The following is a 12,637-nucleotide window of genomic DNA, read 5'->3' as shown; positions in this document are numbered from 1 at the left end:
TTTAGAAATGTGTGTCTGTCTATCCATCCATGAGTCCACTTGTTCAAGAACTCCTCCTAAATTGTAAGAGCTAGGACATCACATTTGATATGCAGCTTCCTCTTGACATAACTTAAAGCAAGGTCAGGGTTTGGTTGTGCCAGGAAAACAGGATGTGCCTGGAATGGGATTGTGTTCCATAACATGGAAAGGGGGGTTATACTGTAGAATGACCACTAGAGGGCAGCAAGGGGCCAGAGATGGGGATCCGGATGGCTATGAGCCCATTGGGCCAGCATGGGGCAGGGATGGAGAAAGGGACAGCTCCTCAGACTCTCCTCGTAGGTCATGTGCTCCAGCCCCCTCATCATTTTGGTCGCCCTCCGCTGGACCCTCTCCAATGCGTCTGGGGGGCCCAGAACTGGCTGCAATACTCCAGATGTGGCCTCATCAGTGCCAAATAAAGGGGAATAATCACTTCCCTAGATCTGCTGGCAATGCTCCTCCTAATACCCCCTAATATGCCATTCGCCTTTTTGGCTACAAGAGCACCCTGTTGACTCATATCCAGCTTCTCAGCCACGGGAATCCCCAGCTCCTTTTCTGCTGAACTGCTGCTTAGCCAGTCGGTCCCCAGCCTGTAACAATGCTTGGGATTCTTCCCTCCCAAGGGCAGGTTCCTAAATAAAAGTGGGGACTTTCAGAGGTGCTGGGGTTCTCTACCCCAAGAGCAGGGAACCTTTTTTGTCTCAGGGGCCGCTGACCCGCGGAAAAAGTCAGTCGGAGGCCATGGAAAAGTGAGATAAAAAAAACAAAAAACCTCCCTGACATGGCCCCCGACTGAGAAGGGGAAAGACACTCCCCACATTCCCCTCACACAGCTGAGCCTAGAGGGGCCTGGACTAGTAGATTTGTGGGCCGCTGTAGGCTCTGGGGGAGCCAAAACTGAGGGATTAAGAGTGTGGGAGGGGCCTGCCAGTGTGTTCAGTGTGGGAAAGGTTGGTGGATCTGGGAGGGAAGGAAGGAGGGTGCAGGAGCGGGTTGGGGGTGGGAGGACTGAGCAGGAGGTAGGGTGCCATAGATTCCTGTCGAGGGGCAAGCTTCCTGACTACTCAGAAGTTGCCTTTTCCAGGCGTACACGACCCTGACGCCCAGCACTGGGCACCGGCAGCCACAAAAGTAGACTTCCCCTCTACTAGGGCAAACACAGCTGCCCCATCCTAGCCCTTAGCTCAATCCTCTCTACTGGGGTGAATACGGTAATCCTGGCCTCATCCACAGTGCAGTCCCCTCTACTGGGGTGAATACGGCCGCACCGGCCTAGTCCACAGTGCAGTCCCCTCTACTGGGGTGAATACGTCCGCACCAGCCTAGTCCACAGTGCAGTCCCCTCTACTGGGGTGAATACGGCCACACCGGCCTAGTCCACAGTGCAGTCCCCTCTACTGGGGTGAATACGGCCGCACCAGCCTAGTCCACAGTGCAGTCCCCTCTACTGGGGTGAATACGGCCGCACCAGCCTAGTCCACAGTGCAGTCCCCTCTACTGGGGTGAATACGGCCGCACCAGCCTAATCCACAGTGCAGTCCCCTCTACTGGGGTGAATACGGCCGCACCAGCCTAATCCACAGTGCAGTCCCCTCTCCAGGGGTGAATACGGCCTCACCAGCCTAGTCCACAGTGCAGTCCCCTCTACTGGGGTGAATACGGCCGCACCAGCCTAGTCCACAGTGCAGTCCCCTCTCCAGGGGTGAATACGGCCGCACCAGCCTAGTCCACAGTGCAGTCCCCTCTACTGGGGTGAATACGGCCGCACCAGCCTAGTCCACAGTGCAGTCCCCTCTCCAGGGGTGAATACGGCCGCACCAGCCTAGTCCACAGTGCAGTCCCCTCTACTGGGGTGAATACGGCCGCACCAGCCTAGTCCACAGTGCAGTCCCCTCTACTGGGGTGAATACGGCCGCACCAGCCTAGTCCACAGTGCAGTCCCCTCTACTGGGGTGAATACGGCCGCACCAGCCTAGTCCACCTGTGGGTCTTCCCCCACCCCAAAGGCAGACAGTAGGTTCATGTCTGGTGGGGGAGGCAGGGGGCCCCGGGCCCTCCCACTCCTCCAGGGCCCAGCCCAGTGCCCCGGGGGCAGTGTAGCGTCCCACTGCCTGCTTGGCAGGGTCGGATGCCAAAACACGCCGACCTCCCGGAACACAATCCCCTGCTCTGGGCTGCTTCCTACCAGCCGGCCAGTGACTCCCCCTGCTGAGCACACCTCCGGGTGCCTGTCCTTCCCGGCGGTCGCTGGCATCGCGGCTGAGGCTGCTGCTGCGCTGGCTGTTCCGGCTGCTGGCGTGGCAGCGACTCGGGCTGCCTTGGAGCTTGGCCATAAGCTCCTACCCCTCTGGCTGTCCGCCCAGATTGAGCTACCTCCTGGTCTCTTCTAGCCAGGTCCCACTGGGAGCATGCCCAGCAGGGCTGCGGGGGAGGGGCTTTTTCCTCCAGCAGGGCAGGGCCCGCCCCCTCTTCCCCAGTGTGGGGTGTGTCTACCCCATCACAGGTCCCCATCTCTGCTCTGCCCATATGAAGGATCTGGCAGATTGCCCCAGGGGGCCCCCCTCCCTGTCCATGGACACCCGTTTGACATCTTGGATGAGTGTTCTGCAGCGGTTACAACAGGAACACTGGAAGGCCAGACGCCCAAATCCTGTCCCTTAACCTCTGCGTCCCATCTGTAACCATCAAACTTCCCTCGGCCTGCCAAGGGAGCGGGGAGGGTTATCCGTCACGTGCTTTCAGATCCCTGGCGGGAAGGTGTGATCCGCCCAAACGCACATCCCTTGTAGCGACCTGGAACAGGCCCTGCTCTGGGGCTCTCTAGGATCCAACGATTCCTGAACTGGGTGTACTAGATGCAGCTAGGGTTTCCTATCAATACTCTAGGAGGTTGGACATAATGGGAAATGGATAACTTGATTTTTTTTTTTAAACAAATCTAGCCTTAAGTGTTTACTATTGATTTGCCATCTGAATTGCTTTGGTAGGACCAAACTAAGACTGGAATGTATCCTCCACGTTTCCTTGGAAATGTCATGCCACTGTAATTGAGTTTTGCGCATTGATTTGATTGTGCGATAGAGGAGACTTTTAGGGCACAGGCAATCAACAGTGGAGCAGACTGCTTTAGAGACATGCAGGGGTGGTGTTCTTGTAAACAGGGAGCCTTCTGGAGAGTCCATAAGTACTTTAATATATCCTTTCAAAAGACCTTTACGAACGCCAATCAAACCCAGTATATATAGTTGGAGTCAGAGCCCCAAAACTCACACAAATGGCTTTAAAATGTGGGGAAAGTCTAAAAAAACCGATTTGGGGAGTCTCAGGGAGTAGCCGTGTTAGTCTGTAACTTTGAAAACAACAAGTGGTCCTGTGGCACCTTAGGGTACATCTAGACTGCATGCCTCTGCCGACAGAAGCATGTAAATTAGACTACCCGACATAGTCAATGAAGCAGGGATTTAAATATCCCCCGCTTCATTAAAATAAAAATGACCACCGCGCTGTGCTAGCTCAGCTGATTGTCGGCACAGCGTGCAAGTCAAGACGCGGATCGGTCAACAGGGAACGCCTTTGTCGACCGTTCCCTTATGCCTCGTGAAACGAGGTTTCCAGGAGCAGTCGACAAAGGCATTCCCTGTCGACCGATCCACGTCTTGACGGCTGTGCTGTGCCAACGATCAGCTGAGCCGGCACAATGCAGCGACCATTTTTATTTTAATGAAGCGGGGGATATTTAAATCCCCGCTTCATTGACTATGTCGGGTAGTCTAATTTACATGCCTCTGTCGGCAGAGGCGTGTAGTCTAGACATACCCTTAGAGACTAACCAAAATATATAGAATCATGAGCTTTTGTGGGCACAACCCAGTTCATCAGATGAATTGGAGTGGAAATGACAGAAACCAAGAGATCTATATAGCTGCAGAAGTAGTACACGTTGAACCTCTCTAGTCCAGCACCCTCAGGCTACGTCTAGACTACAAGCCTCTTTCGAAAGAGAGCGTCTAGACTACAAGCAGATCTTTCAAAAAAGTGAGCCGCTTTTTCGAAAGAGAGTCTAGACACGCTCTTTCAAAAAAGCACAGTTTGCATTTAATAGCTCCTTTTTTCAAAAGAGTACTTTCAAAAAAAGGTGTTATTCCTCGTAAAATGAGGTTTGCCACGATTGAAAAAACTGCCGCATTCTTTCGATTTACTTTCGAAAGAACACAGCAGCAGTCTAGACACAGGTGATGTTTTTTCAGAAAAAGACTAGACATACCCTCAGGACCTGACCGGTTCCAAACCAGAGAATTTGCCAAACCATGGGAGGTCAGTATTGTCTAGCGGCATGACCAACACTTCCACTGCTTCCTGGGCTCTTAGAAGACATTTAGGGGTAAATTAGAGCTAAATGAAGCACAAAACACTGAGAGCCAGGACTTGTGGCTATAAACAAACTTTATGGGGTTGTGGGCAACTTGACCACACCCATGAAAAGTGGACATCCAGCTCACTAAAAACATTCCGGACCACGGCTGTTTTTGAACAAGAGCGTTCTGGACTAGAGAGGTTCTGTCTGTACCTCTCAGTTGTAGGATCGGTGTTAATGAGGCTAATTAAGTGGGCTGGATGTGTCCCATGTGTAGCTTTTGATGTGGACATGCCAGTGTTAATGGCAGGAGAAACTGGCTTTGTAACGTGCCAACCAGGTACCGTCTTCGTTTTAGCCCTACTTTGGGAGTTCTGGTTTTTGAGCCGCTAGGTCGCATTCCAGTCACGCTTCAGAGATTTTTTTGTGCAGCCACAAGGCCTCGATGGGTTTGTTTTCAGATATCACATGACTCCTGGTGCTGGGGCTTCTGTGCCAACTGGTGCCAGACTCGTGATACAAATCACAAGAATTGGCAGCAGTGCAATCCCCCTGCTAGAACTCTGCTCTTGCTGGCGTGCAGCAAGACGAGGAGGCGAAGGAAGGGAGCTACTGAGACGTGGCGGGGGCAAGGAAACAGCTGGTTCCAGGCTGGGATGGGTGTCCTGGCTGTTCCTACTGTCATTCCTACGGGGCTGATGCCCAGGATCCCATGGCCCTGCCTATCCTCGGTACCTGGGGTCCTGTGCATCAACGCCCAGCTCCCTGCACCCAGGGAGTCCCACGTACGCGCCAGCAATCTGGTGCACCGTGGCAGCTGCTCCAGCCCCTGCCTCCGTGAGCTCCAGCCGGGTGCAAACATCCATCAGCAGGTCGGCACGAGCCCTCCCCAACATCCCCGAGAGGAGCCGGGGGAGAAGACGTCAGGAGCCAGGCTAATTTGCATGACCACGCCCACTCTGCCCAGGGGCGCAGCAGACCGGGGCTGCCTTGCCCAAAGGTGGGTGTGGGCTTGGGGCGGGGCATGGCAAGTCCCTTTGCTATTGGGCGCAGGGCCGTTAGCTTTGGGGTGAGACCCCAGCACAGCAGAACTGGGTGGGCCAGGCCCTAAGGGGCTGTGCTGGCTACGCCAGTGTGAGGCTGCTAAAGCTCTGGGGAGAAGAGAGGAGAGGAGAGGAGGACGGGTTCTGTTCTGCTCTAAGGGCCCTAGTCACCGTTTTGCGCGCACACACACACACACACACACACACACAACATGTATGCGCACAAACCCACACCCACATGCACAAAACACATGCACACGTGCACACACAAAACACGCATGCATACAAACCCACATCCATATGCACGCATGCACACAAAACACACGCACGGGTGCACATACAAGCACACAAAATCCACACACACATGCACGCACACAAAATGCACGCACATACACGCATGCACAAAACATACACACGTGCACACATAAAACACACATGCACATAAAACCCATGCACACACACAAAACACACACACATGCATACACAAAACACATGCACACACACAAACCTGCATGCATGCACAAAAACATGCACACGTGCTTGGGCACACACAAAACACACACATCATGCATGCATGCTCACAAAACACACACACCTACAAAACGCACACGCACATATGCACGTACACACAAAACACATGCATGAACATGTACACATACACACACAAAATGCATACTCACACATATGCACATACATACACACATAAAACATGCACATGGATGCATGAGCACACACACACACACATGCACACAAAACACACACACATGCACATTCACACACACACTATTTCTCTCCGTCTAAGGGCAGGTCTAATTAGGGCCCAATTAAGAGCTGTTTGCTGTGGACTGGTACAGCTAACATCACTGATAACCAGGTCCAAGGAGGAACCCTTGGAGGTGCTTGTGGGACAGCCGCTGTGGGGAACCAGACGGCCCAGCCTGCTCCAGCCGAACCCGCTGGGCAATCTTTTCGGGGCAGGACCTCAGGGCATCGCAGGGCTGGGGGGAGGGAGCCGGGGGTGGCAGCAGGAGCAAGGCAGAGGGAATGGCATGGAGGCAGGAGCAGCTGAGGCCTTGCTCCCTGCCTTCCCGCTTCCCAGGGGTGAGAGGAGAACTCATTCCAGTGACCTCTGCAGGCCGGGGCCTCGCTGGCCCAGCACAACAGCTGTGCGTGGGGTGCCGCGGGGGAGGGGGGCAGTGGGGTGTTACAGGGACATTTGTGGGGGGGACGTCACCCCACGTGGTGAGAGACCTTGAGGAAAGGACACGGCCCCACGTGCTCGGAGGTGGGTGTTTCACATGCGTTTTCTAACCCCCCGGGCGGCGTTTTTCCAAATTACTGCGGGGTTCCTTTTATGGCAGGTTTTCTTTGTCGCACGGCGGCTCCGTGCTTGTGAGAGGGGCAGCGTCGCCTCTCAGAGGCCCCCCGGGGTGGCGTGAGGGTCTCTCCGATGCCTGGGTAGGACTCAAGAGAGTTCTGGGTTTTATTGTCCAAAAGAACCCCCAGAAACTGTGGCAAACTCCGGCCATGCCCCGGGGCCCTGCGCTTCCTGGTGGACAGTGTTTGCCTCGGGCTCGCTGTGACCCTCCGCGCAGCCTCTGGCCCTGTACGAGAGGCAACGGTCACAGCCTACTGAGCCAGTCTCACCCTAGGCTAGTCCATTGTTTGGGGTGAACCCCTCCGCAGTCCTGGTTCCCCCTCTCAGGGGCAGACTCGGAGGGGGTGGGGGGAACCCAGGCCCGCTTGCGACTCCACGTTCCTGCCCTAAGGCCATAGCCACTGGCAGAGTTTCCTCCACTCCCAGTCTTGCAGCCTTTCCCTGGGCCACCTCCCCAAAACGATCTCTCCCAGGACCGTCTCCCTAGTACCTGCGCAACCCTTCCTGCTCCTCCACAGTCCCCTACCGCACTCGCAGTCCTTCGCTCTCACTGCACCGCCTCCCTCTCAGTCCTTGGCCTTCCCCTGGCCCTTCCTGAGGGGAAGCCTTTTAAGCTGGCCCCAGCAGGCCTTAATGGGTGCCCTGATTAGCCTACTGCTTCAGACAAGCTCTTAATTGGCCCCGGGTACCTGCCTTCCTTGATTACGTGGTAGCAGTCCATGGTCGGTTCAGTCGAGGAACAGAAAACTGATCACCTAATTTCCTGCATATTTGCTCTCCACCAAGCTACTGTTGTCAGCTGCCCCAGGTCTGTCACAATACTGAACCCGGCCCTTGCATCCACCTGTCGGAGAGGTTACACCTAGATCTCCCCCTGCCCAAAATATTTCCACTGGAGGGGAACTAGACCCACCCCTAGTTGAGCCAGCCTTGCAAAAAGGGATGCGATTGGCTCTTTGAAACACATCCATGTGACCTGACACGAGACATGAGGGCTGAAATTGGGGGTCATTTCAAGATGGAGCGCGAATGGAAAGCAGCTTAACCAATCCTGTGGACACTCATATCAGAATAAAAGTGCCTCACTCCAAATTAGCTCCATGTACTTTGGAAGAGGCTTATACTACATTGGAATAAAGCGCTCTTATTCCAAACTACGAGCAACCACACATGGAGTTAATCAAGCATAGCTGTTCAGAACTAATTGCGTAGACAAACCTTTAATTAGTCTGTCTGTAAATGAAAGCTGATGTAAGCACATGACTCCAGAAGCTGAGTCCTTAAACATGGGCCTATAGTGCCTAGGTCATCCAAGTCAGGTCTGTATTACGACATAGCACGTCTTAGCCTCTCTAACGTCTATGATCCCAAGAGACTTTTCACATGGGCACTGGGATAGCTCTGGTGTCTTGTCGAAATGCCAGTTTGGGTTTATACTCTCTATATATGGCTGTGTCTACACTGGCGCGATCTTGCGCAAAAGCAGCCGCTTGTGTGCAAAAACGTGCTGCCTGTCTACACTGGCCGCGTGTTCTTGCACAAGTAAACTGACGTTCCAATGTATGAAATCAGGGCTTCTTGCACCAGAACTCTGATGCTCCCACTCAGGAATAAGCCCTTTTGGGCAACTGTTCTTGTGCAAGAGGCCAGTGTAGACAGGCAACATGAATTTCTTGCGCAAGAAAGCCCGATGGCTAAAATGGCCATTGGAGCTTTCTTGCGCAAGAGAGCATCTACACTGGCATGGTTGCTCTTGCGCAAAAGCACATGCCAGTGTAGATGTAGCGGAATACTTGTCTAAAAATGCCCACCCGCTTTCATGTTTCGTGTGTGTGTGTGGGTATGGCTACACTACAGTGCTAATTCGAACTAACTTAGTTCGAATTAGTTAATTCGAACTAAGCTAATTCGAACTAACGCGTCTAGAACTAAAAACTAGTTCGAATTAGCGTTTTGCTAATTCGAACTAGCAAGTCCACATTGAGTGGACCCTGAACCGGGGTTAAGGATGGCCGGAAGCAGTGCCGGCAGGGCATCAGAGGAGGACTTAGAGCATGGAGATGCTGTCTCAGGCTAGCCGAGGTCTGCACTTAAAGGGTCCCGACCCCCACCCCGGACAGACAGTTCTAAGGGGTGCCCCGCTTGCAAAGCAGTCCTGGCTTGGATTGCCCGGACTACCCACACTGAGCACATCACACCACTCGGCCATCAGACCGGCTGCAGTTGCCGCAGGCTGCCATCTGGGGAGAGGGGGCAATTGGGGGGCTGCAGGAGAGCTTCCACCCCCAGAAGCCCGCAGAGCCAGCCCAGTCCTCCCCATCGGGGGCTCGTACCCCATTCCTCCCTCACCTCCTTCCACTTACCCTTCCCTAGCCCCCCTTCTTATTGATGTACAAAATAAAGATAACGTTTCTTCCAACATTGACTCTGTCTTTATTGAACAAAACTGGGGGAGACTGGGAAAAGGAGGTGGGAGAGGGGAAGAGAAAGGCTGGGAGTGGGGAGGGCAACTAACATGATCAGGGGTTGGGAACAGGTCCCAGATGAAGAGAGGCTACAGAGACTGGGACTGTTCAGCTTAGAAAAGAGGAGACGGAGGGGGGACAGGATAGAGGTCTCTAAAAGCAGGGGTTGGGTGGAGAGGGTGCATTCAGAAAAGTTCTTCATGAGTTCCCATAAAGAAGGACTAGAGGACACCAAAGGAAAGGAATGGGTAGCAGGCTGCAAACTAGTAAGAGAAAGTTGTTGTTCACAAAGCAAATAGTTAACCTGTGGAACTCCTTGCTGCAGGAGGCTGTGAAGGCTACAACTAGAACAGAGTTTAAAGGGAAGTGAGATCAAGTCATGGAGGTTGGGTCCATGGAGTGGTATTAGCCAGGGGGTAGGAGTGGTGTCCCTGACCAAAGTTTGTGGAAGGCTGGAGAGGGATGGCACGAGACAAATGGCTTGGTCACTGTCTTCGGTCCATCCCCTCCAGGGTCCCTAGGGTTGGCCGCTGTCGGCAGACAGGCTACTGGGCTAGATGGACCTTTGGTCTGACCCAGGACGGCCATTGTAAGCTCAGGGCTCAGGGTCAGGTGTCTCAGTGGACTCCCTTTATTTTCATGCACACCTGCTCCTGGGTGACCAGGCTGGCAGCTCTCCTGCCCTAGACGGCCACTTTCCTGTGCCTAGTGCGGAGATCGTGGACGAGGTCCACGATGTCCGCTCTAGCCCAGGAAGGTGCCCACCTCTTGCGGTCCAGGGCAAGCTCCCGGGAGCCGACAGCCTGGTCCTGGGAAGAGGGGGTGGGCTGGGGGACATCGGGTGGGTGGCTCTGTGCCGTGCCAGGTGCAGGGTCTGCTGGCTGGGTGCTGGCAGGCTTGCACCTGGCACGGGCACCGTAGCCAGCCCGTGCCCCTTTAAGGGGTCCGGGGCCGGGAGGGGGGCATAGAGTTTCCCTGGTGTTGGCCAGAGTGGCCACCAGGGAAACCTGGGGAGGGCTAGCCTCCCACTAGTTCGAATTAAGGGGCTACACACCCCTTAATTCAAACTAGTAAGTTCGAACTAGGCTTAATCCTCGTAAAATGAGGTTTTCCTAGTTCGAACTAAGCGCTCCGCTAGTTCGATTCAAATTCGAACTAGCGGAGCGCTAGTGTAGCGGCTATGAATGTTAGTTCAAACTAACGTCCGTTAGTTCGAACTAACATTGTAGTGTAGACATACCCTGTGTGTGTGTGTGTGTGTGTGCACATGTGTGTGCATGTGTGTATGCATGTGTGTGGATGCATGTGGATGTATGCATGCGTGTGTGTATGCATGTGTGTGTTTGTGTCTGTCTCAGTGTTTTACATACATAGAGACACAGAATCACATAGGCCGGATGGCTCTGTAATAACTCCACCTCCTACCCCCTTGGGCAGTGGCAGGACCAAGTAACCCTAACCATGTGTTTGTCCAACTTGTTCACAGAAACCCCCAGTGATGGGAAGGCCACACCCCACCCTTGGGCACCAATTCTAGAGCTTAACTGTCTGGAGAGTTAGAAAGTTTTCCCTACAATCTAATCAAAATCCTTCAGCAGGCCTGGAAAACAACTGATCGCTGTTCTCTTTCTAACAGCCAGGCACGGATTGGAAGACTGTTATCCGGCACCACCACTCCCGCCAGGCTTCCGATTTGAGGACTAACCCTGCCCGGATTTTATAACCATTCCTCACAGGTCGGGTTTTCTAACCCTTGGAGCGGTTTGGTTGCTGTCCTGGGCACAGCTCCAAGTGCCCCCCTCACGCCCTCTGGCTGAGTCGAGCAGGAAAATTATCTCCCACGTCTTATAAGAAGGGCCACGCTGGGTCAGACCCAAGGTCCATCTAGCCCTGTCTCCTGTCTCCCAACAGTGGCCAGTGCCAGATGCCCCAGAGGGAGTGAACAGAAACAGGAAATCCTCACGTGATCCCTCCCCTGTGATCCATTTCGCTCTGACACACAGCGGCTAGGGACACCATCCCGACCCACCCTGGCTAATCGCCATCGATGGACCAAACCTCCATGAATCTATCTAGCTCTTTCCGAAGCCCGTTAAAGCCCTGGTCTTCACAGCCTCCGCTGGCAATCCACTCCTAACCGCCGGCCTCACACAGACGCCCCAACGCCGCTGCTGGATTTTGAAGAACCGGTTCAATGCTGCCTCGCTAGGCAGGGAGTCTGCTTTCGGTGACCCCGTCCTCCTGGCGGGAAGCCATCTCAGCACGTCCCGGGCGGGGTCAGCCAGGGCACGGGCTGCGTGGTAACTTGTTTGTATCCGGGTAGCGGGATGGACGTGGTCAGAAAGCACTCGGGGAGGAAAATGGCAGTGCTGGGTTTGGGAGTGACCTTGACAAAAGAAAATGGGCTGTGAGCTGACGAGGCGCGGGTGGCGTAATGGGGTAATTTGGTAATGATGCAGTCAGGCTAATGGCCCTGAGCACAGACAGCAGGGACGGAAGCATCGTCTCGCGTCGTCTTGCTGTGCCCCGCAGATTGGATGTGAGCGGCGGCCGTGTGCGAGGAAGCTGGCGATCGCTCCCTCCCAGCCTAGGCCAGAATCAAAAGCACGGAAGATTTTCATCCCCCTGCCGTGGGCCCAGAGCGGGCTCAGGTGGGAAGCTACGTACCTGCTGGGTTTGGAGCAAGAGGGTCTGGAGGCCGCATGGTGACGCAGCCACAGAGTTCAGAGAAACTTCTGGGGGCACCTGCGGAACCTCGTCTCCTGCCAGCTGGAGGTCAGGTGGTGCCACCCTCAACCAATGAACTGCCCCCGTCAGAGCGCCTCGGCTCTCATTGGCTCACCGTGCCCCATGGGCATGATGCTGCCCAGCAGCTTTTGAATATCGACCTGTTCCCCTTCTGTAAGCGTCCCAGCCAGGGCTATGTTGTACACCCAGGACTGGGCAGTAATTTTCACAGCGGAGGGCCGCTTAATAATTTTGGTAGATGGTCTTGTGAAGGCTCCACCCCCAGAAGGGGCGGGGCTTAGTAGGAAGGGGCGGGGCCTGGGAGGAAGGGGTGGGGCCATGATAGAAGGGGTGGGGCTGGGGATTAGCTTCCCCTCGGAGTTGCCTGGGGTGAGAGGCTTTGAAGTGAAAACACAGCAAAAGGCTCGCAGCTCCTGGCCCCACTGCTACTGCATCGCCTGGCAGCTGCCCAGGTTGGCTGCAGCTATTTAAAGGTCAGGGTAGGGCCACAACCAGGAGCCATAAGAACATAAGAACATAAGAACGGCCGTACTGGGTCAGACCAAAGGTCCATCTAGCCCAGTAGCCTGTCTACCGACAGTGGCCAGCACCAGGTGCCCCAGAGAGGGTGGACCGAAGACAA

General features: G+C 54.5%; 1 protein-coding gene across 21 annotated transcripts in view; it reads left to right on the top strand.

The window, feature by feature from the left end:
- LOC102464061 (uncharacterized) overlaps positions 1 to 12,299 on the top strand; it is a 252,426-nt gene extending 240,127 nt beyond the window's left edge. For 11 of the 21 annotated variants that reach the window (XM_089778116.1, XM_089778115.1, XM_089778103.1 and 8 more), the window contains one exon: positions 10,904 to 12,299. In XM_089778116.1, the coding sequence (XP_089634242.1) occupies positions 10,904 to 10,971 (68 nt within the window). In that variant the 3' untranslated portion in view covers positions 10,972 to 12,299. The remainder of the gene's footprint in view (positions 1 to 10,903) is intronic. The other 10 variants (XM_089778119.1, XM_089778113.1, XM_089778121.1 and 7 more) reach the window with 3 other exon arrangements.
- The last annotated feature ends 338 nt before the right edge of the window (positions 12,300 to 12,637 follow it).

Source organism: Pelodiscus sinensis, chromosome 1 (assembly GCF_052426305.1).
Source record: "Pelodiscus sinensis isolate ZL-2025 chromosome 1, ASM5242630v1, whole genome shotgun sequence".
Taxonomy (NCBI): domain Eukaryota; kingdom Metazoa; phylum Chordata; order Testudines; family Trionychidae; genus Pelodiscus; species Pelodiscus sinensis.
This window is presented reverse-complemented; position numbering and strand designations above follow the sequence as displayed.